Here is a 14,285-nt window from a genome sequence, read left to right as displayed (position 1 = left end):
GTTGACTGGCATAGGGTTTCACCTATGCCATGCTACAGGCTCCACAAACGTTGAACATACTGCACGCCACACACTAGCCATGCACACACACTGCACGCCACACACTAGCCATGCACACACACTGCACGCCACACACTCGCCATGCACACACACTGCACGCCACACACTCGCCATGCACACACACTGCACGCCACACACTAGCCATGCACACACACTGCACGCCACACACTCGCCATGCACACACACTGCACGCCACACACTAGCCATGCACACACACTGCACGCCACACACTCGCCATGCACACACACTGCACGCCACACACTCGCCATGCACACACACTGCACGCCACACACACGCCGTGCACACACACACTGCACGCCACACACTCGCAATGCACACACACTGCACGCCACACACACGTCGTGCACACACACACTGCACGCCACACACTCGCAATGCACAAACACTGCACGCCACACACACGTCGTGCACACACACACACTACACACCACACACACTTCATACCACACGTCACACACACTGCACGAAACACACGTCACACAGACTGCAACCTCCCCACATGTCACAGACAGGGCAGTCTCATCACACACACACACACACACACACACACACACACACACACACACACACACACACACACACACACACACACACACACACACACACACACACACACACACACACACACACACACACACACACACACTGCACGCTCGTCATATTCCTTACACGTCACACACACTCACACTGCAGTCTCCACACACGTCACACACACAGTGCAGTCTCCACACCCACGTCACACACATCCTGCTGTCTCCACGCAGGTCACACACACAATGCAGTCTCCACACACATCAAACACATTGCGGACTTAGACACACAATGAACCTTCCACTCCTGGCACAGTGAGTTTTACGTCGCACACTCGAGACACACACTGAACCTTCCACACCTGACACAGTGAGTGTTACGTCGCACACTCAAGACACACAATGAACCTTCCACACCTGACACAGTGAGTGTTCGTCGCACACTCAAGACACACAATGAACCTTCCACTCCTGGCACAGTGAGTTTTAAGTTACACACTCAAGACACACACTGAAACATTCGACGAAAGCACATCCACATTGATCTGTGACAGGTGGTATCGCGAGGTTGGATTGTTCATCTCTATGTCTCATCCATGTGAGACCAAACCTATGGAACACGCATGCCATGTTGTCAGCTGGTACATCTGAATCTCACAGCCCAGGATCGGCGTTGAGTTTGTGATGTTTTGTTGTAGACACAAGCTCCCTGTGCGAGTCCGAATGCGAGAACGGGGGCACATGCACGGAGGTCGGCGAATGCTCGTGTATGCAGGGATTTGAGGGCAAGTTTTGTCGTCTAGGTACGTCGCATAGTTGCGTCAAGGCATGAATGACGTATACAAGCATGGCTCCATGGTTTCCAAAGTGCTTAGCTTGAATTGTGTCTCCTAGACATTGTTATTGTATGGTACCTTTACCTGACCTGTGACCAACGATGGATCTGCGTGAAGTCTTATCTGTTCATGGCATGGTGTTGTCCAGTTATCAGGCATATATTCTAGTGGCGTACGTACGTTGGGTACACTCTGCATGTGACGTGTAACATCAAGTCAGATTGCCTTTATAATCCCAACTTAACTCTCATGTAGTATATCTAACACCTATAACATCGTTTTGTTTGTGGTTTGACAGTGTGCATTATAGAAGCAGATGTGTTGAAAGTAGGTGTCACCAGTATGCTGATCGCAACCGTGTATTGTTAAAAACGTATGTGAAATGAGTCGAACATCTGTGGCTACCAAAGCTCAGCTGACTTCCCCTGGTATGCTGGATCCTTATAGACGTGGTTCCTTTAATCTCCACCACGTTCGCATCGTTGAACTTCGAATTTGCTTGCAGAGAATTTGACAGGTAGGGTTTGGATCTTCGAATAACACATCCTTGTTTCACGAAAGATGACAAAGTAAGAGCAGTGAGGAAAAGAGTAGATTCCACAACCTCTGACAGATTGGATCCGGCGTTAACGGGACTACCTCAGCTCGAGGCTCTCTAGTATGCTTAACCCATGGAAAGTGAAAGCTTATATCAGCCAATGCCGGAAAGAGAATGGAGACGCCATGCAGTAAGACATTGCGGTTGCCTTGCCTGTACCAGACGCCATGTCAGCACATGCTGGTTGCCTTCACAATATAAGACGCCATGTCAGCATATGCTTGTTCTTTGACAATATCAGACGCCATGCCAGCACGTGCTGGCCCCTTGCCATAAACAAACGTCATGACCACAGGTGCTTGCCCCTTATCAATAACAAAGACGCCATGTCAGCAGGGGCTTGTTCCTTGCCAATAACAAACACCATGTAATGGGATGCTGTTGCTTTACACATACCAGTAGTTAAAACATGTCTTGGCTGACTTGGAAATTTCGGGTCGCCTGTATGCAATTGACAACACCGAGTGACTGACATTACGTCTGTATGAGTGGTCATTCTGACTGACGTTACTTTACGTTTGAATGTGGTGGTCGCTCTGAGTGTCGTGTCGTCCGAAGTGCATGGTATCTACATGTCACACAACACGGTGTCATCTTAGGTGCATGGTGTATACAAGGGCTGCTAGAGATGCTGATCTACATACCGACCAGAACGGAGTTTCACAAGTATATCCCTTTATCCTGTTCATATGTTCATGTACTTTACTGTGCCTATGCAGCTCACGGCATGTCCAATAATGTGTTTAAGTGGTGTTGTGGATATATATAGTCACTAAGATCTGTCCACACGTGTGCGTGGATGTTGACAATTCACTCTAAACGTGCACTCTTATTAGAGTTATAGATATCAACGTCGTTGTGTAAAACAAAAACTATGTACATAGTGTACTGGCCGTATACATATGGTGATCTGTAATCTGATGTTGACGTTCAGACAGGCGGTCCTCAGTGTATATACCAGATATCACCAGAGCTGGCCCCAGTGGTACCATGCATCCTAGTCAATATCCCTTTCAGTTTCTGCATGCCGAGTGTTGATAAGACAGTCTTGAGTCCCTGTGGTCAACGGCTTACTGTGCATGATTTGATTAACCGGACATTTTGCATGTTTCAGCCCTCTGTAATCCGATCTGTCAGAACAATGGAACGTGCATATCTCCCGAAGTGTGCGCATGTCCGGAAGGGTATACTGGGACTCACTGTGAGAAAGGTATAGTTTTTACAGAGTGTGATATCTTCATATACATATAATGTAGACTACTAGTTGATATGTTTGCTATGCAGAGCATGCAAATATTTCCAAGGTATGTGTCTTTGTGTGGCATGGGTACATAGTGTTTGATACTGCCGTCATTGTTTTCACATTAAATGCGACAGTACCTCCGTAGTTGACTTAGACGGACGTGAGGACTATCAGCTTAAGTACCAATTTTGTAAATACAATTTTTGTTTTTCACTCACTAATTAATCCTCTGGTCACTCTTAAATATGCCCAGAGGCAGGTATTGAACAGTGTCTTGTTTCCCCTTTCAGCCACCTGTGGGCGTCCCTGTGAGAACGGTGGGCGGTGCCTGCCCGAGGGGTACTGCTGGTGCACCAAGAGGTACTATGGGGAGGCGTGCGAATACAGTAAGTCCGCCAACAACCCGCCTCTGTGGGCACACAGACTAGCAGGTCTTCTAGATGTTGTGATGTCGGTGGTACGAGATTAAAGTATGGTCATATGACCTTATTGTCGAAGAGTGAGTAAGTGAGCATGGTTTTACGCCGCTTTCAGCAATATTCCAGAAACATCACGGCGAGGGACAGCAGAAATGGGCTTCACATAATGTACACATATGGAGAATCGAACCCGGTCTTTCGTCGTGCCGAGCGATCGCTTTAACCACTAGGCTACCCAAGCGCCCCCATTGTCCGACAGTAAAAGTACGCATGTGAAATGCGTTAAAGAGTGCGTTTTAGTAAATGTGTTATAGTGTGCGTTCTATAGTGTGATTATACTTCTATGCTCTGTGTAAGAGTACAACTGTATGTTTTCGTGTATGAGTATACCTGTATATTCTAGTGTATGAGTATATTCTAGAGTAAGAGTATACCTGTATGTTTTCGTGTATGAGTATACCTGTATATTCTAGTAAAGAGTATACTCTAGAGTAAGAGTATACCTGTATGTTTTCGTGTATGAGTATACCTGTATATTCTAGTGTATGAGTATATTCTAGAGTAAGAGTATACCCGTATGTTTTCGTGTATGAGTATACCTGTATATTCTAGTGTATGAGTATATTCTAGAGTAAGAGTACACCTGTATGTTTTCGTGTATGAGTATACCTGTATATTCTAGTAAAGAGTATACTCTAGAGTAAGAGTATACCTATATGTTTTCGTGTATGAGTATACCTGTATATTCTAGTGTATGAGTATATTCTAGAGTAAGAGTATACCTATATGTTTTCGTGTATGAGTTCACCTGTATATTCTAGTGTATGAGAATATTCTAGAGTAAGAGTATACCTATATGTTTTCGTGTATGAGTTCACCTGTATATTCTAGTGTATGAGTATATTCTAGAGTAAGAGTATACCTGTATGTTTTCGTGTATGAGTATACCTGTATATTCTAGTGTATGAGTATATTCTAGAGTAAGAGTATACCTGTATGTTTTCGTGTATGAGTATACCTGTATATTCTAGTGTATAAGTATACTCTAGAGTAAGAGTATACCTGTATGTTTTCTTGTATGAGTATACCAGTATATTCTAGTGTATGAGTATATTCTAGTGTAAGAGTATACCTGTATGTTTTCGTGTATGAGTATACCTGTATATTCTAGTGTATGAGTATATTCTAGTGGAAGAGTATACCTATATGTTTCCGTGTATGAGTATAGGTGTATGTTCTGGAGGTTAAGAAACATATGTACGTTTTAGTGTGACTACTCATATATGCTTCAGAGTGTTTGTGTATACACTTGTATGTTTTCGCATACACCTCTGTTCTAAGGTGTGGGTACACCTATGTGTTCTAGTGTATGGGTACACGTGTGTGTTCTAGTGTATGGGTACACGTGTGTGTTCTAGTTGTATGTGTACACGTGTGTGTTCTAGTTGTATTGTTACACGTGTGTTTTCTAGTTGTATGTGTACACGTGTGTTTTCTAGTTGTATGGTTACACGTGTGTATTCTAGTTGTATGTGTACACATGTGTGTTCTAGTGTATGGGTACATGTGTGTATTCTAGTTGTATGGGTACACGTGTGTATTCTAGTTGTATGGGTACACGTGTGTGTTCTAGTTGTATGTGTACACGTGTGTGTTCTAGTGTATGGGTACAGGTGTGTATTCTAGTTGTATGGGTACACGTGTGTGTTCTAGTTGTATGTGTACACGTGTGTGTTCTAGTGTATGGGTACACGTGTGTATTCTAGTTGTATGGGTACAGGTGTGTGTTCTAGTTGTATGTGTACACGTGTGTGTTCTAGTGTATGGGTACACGTGTGTGTTCTAGTGTATGTGTACACGTGTGTTTTCTCGTTGTATGTGTACACGTGTGTGTTCTAGTTGTATGGGTACACGTGTGTGTTCTAGTTGTATGGGTACACCTATGTGTTCTAGTTGTATGGGTACACGTGTGTGTTCTAGTTGTATGGGTACACGTGTGTGTTCTAGTTGTATGGGTACACGTGTGTGTTCTAGTGTATGGGTACACGTGTGTGTTCTAGTGTATGGGTACACGTGTGTATTCTAGTTGTATGTGTACACGTGTGTGTTCTAGTTGTATGGGTACACGTGTGTGTTCTAGTTGTATGGGTACACGTGTGTGTTCTAGTTGTATGGGTACACGTGTGTGTTCTAGTTGTATGGGTACACGTGTGTGTTCTAGTTGTATGGGTACACGTGTGTGTTCTAGTTGTATGGGTACACGTGTGTGTTCTAGTGTATGGGTACACCTATGTGTTCTAGTGTATGGGTACACGTGTGTGTTCTAGTTGTATGGGTACACGTGTGTGTTCTAGTGTATGGGTACAGGTGTGTATTCTAGTTGTATGGGTACACGTGTGTGTTCTAGTTGTATGTGTACACGTGTGTGTTCTAGTGTATGGGTACACGTGTGTATTCTAGTTGTATGGGTACAGGTGTGTGTTCTAGTTGTATGTGTACACGTGTGTGTTCTAGTGTATGGGTACACGTGTGTGTTCTAGTTGTATGTGTACACGTGTGTGTTCTAGTGTATGGGTACACGTGTGTGTTCTAGTGTATGTGTACACGTGTGTTTTCTCGTTGTATGTGTACACGTGTGTGTTCTAGTTGTATGGGTACACGTGTGTGTTCTAGTTGTATGGGTACACCTATGTGTTCTAGTTGTATGGGTACACGTGTGTGTTCTAGTGTATGGGTACACGTGTGTGTTCTAGTGTATGGGTACACGTGTGTATTCTAGTTGTATGTGTACACGTGTGTGTTCTAGTTGTATGGGTACACGTGTGTGTTCTAGTTGTATGGGTACACGTGTGTGTTCTAGTTGTATGGGTACACGTGTGTGTTCTAGTTGTATGGGTACACGTGTGTGTTCTAGTTGTATGGGTACACGTGTGTGTTCTAGTTGTATGGGTACACGTGTGTGTTCTAGTGTATGGGTACACCTATGTGTTCTAGTGTATGGGTACACGTGTGTGTTCTAGTTGTATGGGTACAGGTGTGTGTTCTAGTGTATGGGTACAGGTGTGTGTTCTAGTTGTATGGGTACACGTGTGTGTTCTAGTGTATGGGTACAGGTGTGTGTTCTAATGTATGGGTACAGGTGTGTGTTCTAGTTGTATGGGTACAGGTGTGTGTTCTAGTTGTATGGGTACACGTGTGTGTTCTAGCGCGTGGGTACACGTATGTGTTCTAGTTGTATATATATGAATATAGATGAACACCATATCTTTTTTGTATGTAAGAAATATATTCACTTGATAAACAGGTGTGTGTTCTAGTTGTATGGGTACACGTGTGTATTCTAGTTGTATGGGTACAGGTGTGTGTTCTAGTTGTATGTGTACACGTGTGTGTTCTAGTGTATGGGTACAGGTGTGTGTTCTAGTGTATGTGTACACGTGTGTTTTCTCGTTGTATGTGTACACGTGTGTGTTCTAGTGTATGGGTACACGTGTGTGTTCTAGTGTATGTGTACACGTGTGTTTTCTCGTTGTATGTGTACACGTGTGTGTTCTAGTTGTATGGGTACACGTGTGTGTTCTAGTTGTATGGGTACACCTATGTGTTCTAGTTGTATGGGTACAGGTGTGTGTTCTAGTTGTATGGGTACACGTGTGTGTTCTAGTTGTATGGGTACACGTGTGTGTTCTAGTTGTATGGGTACACGTGTGTGTTCTAGTGTATGGGTACACGTGTGTGTTCTAGTGTATGGGTACACGTGTGTATTCTAGTTGTATGTGTACACGTGTGTGTTCTAGTTGTATGGGTACACGTGTGTGTTCTAGTTGTATGGGTACACGTGTGTGTTCTAGTTGTATGGGTACACGTGTGTGTTCTAGTTGTATGGGTACACGTGTGTGTTCTAGTTGTATGGGTACACGTGTGTGTTCTAGTTGTATGGGTACACGTGTGTGTTCTAGTGTATGGGTACACCTATGTGTTCTAGTGTATGGGTACACGTGTGTGTTCTAGTTGTATGGGTACAGGTGTGTGTTCTAGTGTATGGGTACAGGTGTGTGTTCTAGTTGTATGGGTACACGTGTGTGTTCTAGTGTATGGGTACAGGTGTGTGTTCTAATGTATGGGTACAGGTGTGTGTTCTAGTTGTATGGGTACAGGTGTGTGTTCTAGTTGTATGGGTACACGTGTGTGTTCTAGCGCGTGGGTACACGTATGTGTTCTAGTTGTATATATATGAATATAGATGAACACCATATCTTTTTTGTATGTAAGAAATATATTCACTTGATAAACAGGTGTGTGTTCTAGTTGTATGGGTACACGTGTGTGTACTAGTGCGTGGGTACACGTGTGTGTTCTAGTTGTATATATGTGTCTGTCTGTCTGTCTGTCTGTCTGTCTGTCTGTCTGTCTGTCTGTCTGTCTGTCTGTCTGTCTGTCTGTCTGTCTGTCTGTCTGTCTGTCTGTCTGTGTGTGTGTGTGTGTGTGTGTGTGTGTGTGTGTGTGTGTGTGTGTGTGTGTGTGTGTGTGTGTGTGTGTGTGTTCTAGTGTATTAGTCTACCTTCGTGTTCCAGGCCACTGCAACAACAGCCCCTGTGAGAATGGAGGTACATGTATCGGCCCAATCAGATGTCAGTGTTCTGCGGGTTTCTCCGGCAACCAGTGTCAACACAGCAGTAAGTACAACAAAACAAACAACTGTTGTCAACAGCCCCGTCAGTTCTTATCGAAACACGTTTTTAGTAAAATGTCCACCTTTGTGTTTAGAACAATTTGGCATACTGTACTGTCACCATTATGACGTTACCATAAAACCTATGGATGTGTATCAAGCTGGTATTGTTGTGTTTGTTGTTTGAGTGGCAAGGGTAAAAAGCTGGTATTGTTGTGTTTGTTGTTTCCGTGGCACGGTCCACTCGTAACAAGCTGGTATTGTTGTGTTTCCTGTTTGACTGACGTGGTCCACTCGTAACAAGCTGGTATTGTTGTGTTTGTTGTTTGAGTGGCGTGGTCCACGGCTAATAAGCTGGCATTGTTGCGTTTGTTGTTTCCGTGGCGTGGTCCACTCGTAACAAGCTGTTATTGTTGTGTTTGTTGTTTGCGTGGCGTGGTCGTCTCGTAATAAGCTGGTATTGTTGTGTTTGTTGTTTGAGTGGCGTGGTCCACACATAAGAAGCTGGTATTGTTGCGTTTGTTGTTTGAGTGGCGTGGTCCACGCGTAACAAGCTGGTATTGTTGTGTATGCAGAGATGAGGACAGATACGGACCGGCCGCGGCGCAGTGATGACCGGAGGCGCAGTACAGACAAAAACAAACGAAATCCAAGCAGAAAGAAAAAACGACGGACACGGAAGGACCGGAAAGAGAGAAAAGGTAGGTAGGCAGAGGTATCTCATATCCGTGCCATCTTAATGCGCATGTCTGTGCATATAATATTATGTACCTGTTACTGGGGTCATCTTAATGTACATGCCTACGCATAAAATATTATGTACCTGTTACTGGGGTCATCTGAAAAAATAATTCACATGTCTACGTATATAGTATTATGTACCTGTTACTGAGGCCATCTTAATGCACATGTCTACGGATATAGTATTATGTACCTGTTACCGAGATCATGTGTCACGGCTAGAGGTTTTATCTGTACATTTCGAATGATAGGGGCGCGTGTATACTGGATTAGTATTTCATCGATTAACATTTCCGGTTTCAGCTGAATTCGAAAAGAAGCTGTTGAAAACAGAAAAACGCATTCTGAAGATTATCAAGCGGAAGTCTAAAGTTTGGAGTTTGACCAGAGAAGAGAGGCGTGTGTTTCGTAAACTGCTGCGCGAAAGTCAGCAACGGACTTTACTCATGAAAGAGAGAAACTGGCTCTCAAAAATATTGACACGTGAAAAAGATAAACTTACAAATAAAGAAAAGCTTAAGTTGAAGCGCTATAAGAAACTAATAAGGATGGGAAGACGACGAAAGCCCAAAAAGAAGCAGTACGTGTAGTTGTGCTGAGAGAGCGAGAACACTTTGGGGATGTGTGAAGCACACGACAGCCAGTGATTAAGGTTGTACGTGAACAATTCACGAAGGTGTAAGTGATTATGAGCGGACGATTGAATATCGCCATAAGTATGGGCATATACCTTTGACTGGTTCATAATTATTTGATGAAACGGTTATGCTGATCGGGTGGTGTTGCTATGGATAATAGGCGGGTGGGGAGTTGGAACCCGGAATATATGAATTTCTAATTAAATATTGTCTTCCTTTAACGTGGGCATATTTGACATGTATATTTATCAGCTTTAATATGACCAAAGATACCTGATTCTCCGAAGCAGAGAAACATATCCGTGTAGATCCGTGCTCCAGCCTTGACTGATGGGATGACCAATGCCAAGAGATAGTATAGTGACCAGTTGACAACAACGGGAGTAGAAGTGCTCTTATACGCAATGTTCTGCTCCGCAACGTTCGGTGTCACGCAACCATATAAACACGCCGCGCCCGGAAGTACATTCTTACGTTCGAATCCTTCTTTCCCATGCCTCGTACCTCTTTGAAAAACTCCGTAAGAAAAACATCAACCTACTAATGTGACGTGCCATCTCTCCACTGTACACCCCGCAACAAAAACATCAACCTACTAATGTGACGTGCCATCTCTCCTCTGTACACCCCGCAACAAAAACATCAACCTACTAATGTGACGTGACATCTCTCCTCTGTACACCCCGCAACAAAAACATCAACCTACTAATGTGACGTGCCATCTCTCCTCTGTACACCCCGCAACAAAAACATCAACCTACTAATGTGACGTGCCATCTCTCCTCTGTACACCCCGCAACAAAAACATCAACCTACTAATGTGACGTGACATCTCTCCTCTGTACACCCCGCAACAAAAACATCAACCTACTAATGTGACGTGCCATCTCTCCACTGTACACCCCGCAACAAAAACATCAACCTACTAATGTGACGTGCCATCTCTCCACTGTACACCCCGCAACAAAAACATCAACCTACCAATGTGACGTGCCATCTCTCCACTGTACACCCCGCAACAAAAACATCAACCTACTAATGTGAAGTGCCATCTCTCCACTGTACACCCCGCAACAAAAACATCAACCTACTAATGTGACGTGACATCTCTCCTCTGTACACCCCGCAACAAAAACATCAACCTACTAATGTGAAGTGCCATCTCTCCACTGTACACCCCGCAACAAAAACATCAACCTACTAATGTGACATGCCATCTCTCCTCTGTACACCCCGCAACAAAAACATCAACCTACTAATGTGACGTGCCATCTCTCCACTGTACACCCGGCAACAAAAACATCAACCTACTAATGTGACGTGCCATCTCTCCACTGTACACCCCGCAACAAAAACATCAACCTACTAATGTGACGTGCCATCTCTCCTCTGTACACCCCGCAACAAAAACATCAACCTACTAATGTGACGTGCCATCTCTCCTCTGTACACCCCGCAACAAAAACATCAACCTACTAATGTGAAGTGCCATCTCTCCTCTGTACACCCCGCAACAAAAACATCAACCTACTAATGTGACGTGCCATCTCTCCTCTGTACACCCCGCAACAAAAACATCAACCTACTAATGTGACATGCCATCTCTCCACTGTACACCCCGCAACAAAAACATCAACCTACTAATGTGACGTGCCATCTCTCCACTGTACACCCCGCAACAAAAACATCAACCTACTAATGTGACGTGACATCTCTCCTCTGTACACCCCGCAACAAAAACATCAACCTACTAATGTGACGTGCCATCTCTCCTCTGTACACCCCGCAACAAAAACATCAACCTACCAATGTGACGTGCCATCTCTCCACTGTACACCCCGCAACAAAAACATCAACCTACTAATGTGACGTGCCATCTCTCCTCTGTACACCCTGCAACAAAAACATCAACCTACTAATGTGACGTGACATCTCTCCTCTGTACACCCCGCAACAAAAACATCAACCTACTAATGTGACGTGCCATCTCTCCTCAGTACACCCCGCAACAAAAACATCAACCTACTAATGTGAAGTGCCATCTCTCCTCTGTACACTCCAGTGGGGGGAGGGAGGCTTAGAGATGGAAGAGCATGAAGGCTTAGAGAGGGAGGAGAATTGAGGCTTAGAGAGGGAAGAAAATGGAGGTTAGAGAGGGACTGGGTGGAGGCTTAGAGAGGGAGGATGGAGGCTTAGAGGTAGGAAAATGAAGGCTAAGAGAGGGAGGAGAATGGAAGGTTAGCGAGGGAGTATGGAAGCTTAGAGAGGGAGGAGAATGCAGGCTTAGCGAGGGAGTATGCAAGCTTAGAGAGGGAGAAGAATGCAGGCTTAGGGAGGGAGAAAGATGGTGGCTTAGAGAGGGAGGAGAATGGAGGCTTAGCTAGGGAGGAGAATGAAGGCTTAGAGAGGGAGGAGAATGGAGGCTTAGAAAGGGAGGAGAATGGAGGCTTAGAGAGGGAGGATGGAAGTTTAGCGAGGGAAGAAAATGGAGGTTAGAGAGGGACTGGGTGGAGGGAGAAAGATGGTGGCTTAGAGAGGGAGGAGAATGGAGGCTTAGCGAGGGAGGAGAATGAAGGCTTAGAGAGGGAGGAGAATGGAGGCTTAGAGAGGGAGGAGAATGGAGGCTTAGAGAGGGAGGATGGACGTTTAGCGAGGGAAGAAAATGGAGGTTAGAGAGGGACTGGGTGGAGGGAGAAAGATGGTGGCTTAGAGAGGGAGGAGAATGCAGGCTTAGCGAGGGAGTATGGAAGCTTAGAGAGGGAGAAGAATGCAGGCTTAGGGAGGGAGAATGAAGGCTTAGAGAGGGAGGAGAATGGAGGCTTAGAGAGGGAGGAGAATGGAGGCTTAGAGAGGGAGGATGGAAGTTTAGCGAGGGAGGAGAATTGAGGCATAGAGAGGGAGGAGAATGAAGGCTTCGTGAGGGAGAAGGACGGTGGCGTAGAGAGGGAGGAGGATGAAGGCTTAGAACGGGAGGATGAAGGCGAAGAGCGATGGAGGTTCTAGATAGAAGGGGTGGTAGGTCGATAGGCACGTATAGGGGGAATTGGAAGCTTAGAGAAGCTTTGAGGCCAACAGAGGAGAGGAGGACACAGGCCTAAATGTTGTATGCGAGGAGGCTCAGATAGAAGGAAGAGGCCTACGACGGATGAGAGGCTAAGAAAGACAACACTGGAAGGCGGCTCAGATGAGGGTAGGGCAGAGGGAGGGAAGTACGGCTGTGAGTCTACGCGGTACGCCTGCCAGCATGGGTTGTATATATTGACTAGAGCAATAAGTTACTGTTATATATTCATGACATGAATGTGAAATAAAGCCCAATTGTGATTGTCCGTGTCATACGCTGTTGTTGTTGTTAATGATGCTCCTCAAATAATGAGTTCTGACTTTGGACACACGGAGTTAGTAGGTAAGAAAGTGTGAACACACAGGCTTACTGAGTGCACACTGTAAACACACAAACTAATTGAGTACATACTGTGAACACACACACTAACTGAGTACATACTGTGAACACACAGACTTACTGAGTACATACTGTGAACACACTGACTTACTGAGTACACACTGTGAACACACAAACTAACTGAGTACATACTTTGAACACACAGACTAACTGAGTACATACTGTGAACACACAGACTCACCGAGTACATTCTGTGAACACACAGACTAACTGGGTACATACTGTGAACACACAGACTAACTGAGTACATACTGTGAACACACAGACTAACTGAGTACATACTGTGAACACATAGATTTACTGGGTACATACTGTGATCTCACAAACATACTGAGTACACACTGTGAACACAGACTCACTGAGTACATACTGTGAACACATAGACTCACTGAGTACATACTGTGAACATACTGAGTACACACTGTGAACACAGACTCACTGAGTACATATGGTGAACATACTCAGTAGATACCGTGAACACATAGACTCACTCAGTACATACTGTGAACCCATAGACTTACTGGGTACATACTGTGAACACATAGACTCACTTTGTACATACTGTGAACACACTGACTTACTGAGTACACACTGTGAACACACAAACTAACTGAATACATACTTTGAACACACAGACTAACTGAGTACATACTGTGAACACACAGACTCACCGAGTACATTCTGTGAACACACAGACTAACTGGGTACATACTGTGAACACACAGACTAACTGAGTACATACTGTGAACACACAGACTCACTGAGTACATACTGTGAACACATAGATTTATTGAGTACATACTGTAACATACTGTGAACACACTGAGTACACACTGTGAACACAGACTCACTGAGTACATATGGTGAACATACTCAGTAGATACCGTGAACACATAGACTCACTTTGTACATACTGTGAACACATAGACTCACTGAGTACATACTGTGAACACATAGATTTACTGAGTACATACTGTAACATACTGTGAACACACTGAGTACACACTGTGAACACACTGAGTACATACTGTGAACACAGACTCACTGAGTACATACTGAGTACA

The 14,285-nt window shown here is 44.5% G+C and overlaps 1 protein-coding gene across 1 annotated transcript in view; it reads left to right on the top strand.

Moving 5' to 3' along the window:
- Positions 1 to 13,066, top strand: part of LOC139445005 (wnt inhibitory factor 1-like) — an 89,275-nt gene extending 76,209 nt beyond the window's left edge. Inside the window, exons 5-10 of the mRNA XM_071226054.1 lie at positions 1,310 to 1,414; positions 3,160 to 3,255; positions 3,579 to 3,674; positions 8,282 to 8,383; positions 8,955 to 9,080; positions 9,424 to 13,066. Of these exons, the coding sequence (XP_071082155.1) occupies positions 1,310 to 1,414; positions 3,160 to 3,255; positions 3,579 to 3,674; positions 8,282 to 8,383; positions 8,955 to 9,080; positions 9,424 to 9,710 (812 nt within the window). The 3' untranslated portion in view covers positions 9,711 to 13,066. The remainder of the gene's footprint in view (positions 1 to 1,309; positions 1,415 to 3,159; positions 3,256 to 3,578; positions 3,675 to 8,281; positions 8,384 to 8,954; positions 9,081 to 9,423) is intronic.
- The last annotated feature ends 1,219 nt before the right edge of the window (positions 13,067 to 14,285 follow it).

This window comes from Haliotis cracherodii, unplaced genomic scaffold (assembly GCF_022045235.1).
Source record: "Haliotis cracherodii isolate W230 unplaced genomic scaffold, xgHalCrac1.p SCAF_6, whole genome shotgun sequence".
Lineage (NCBI taxonomy): Eukaryota > Metazoa > Mollusca > Gastropoda > Lepetellida > Haliotidae > Haliotis > Haliotis cracherodii.
The sequence above is the reverse complement of the archived record's forward strand: the minus strand, read 5'-3'. Positions and strand labels throughout refer to the sequence as shown.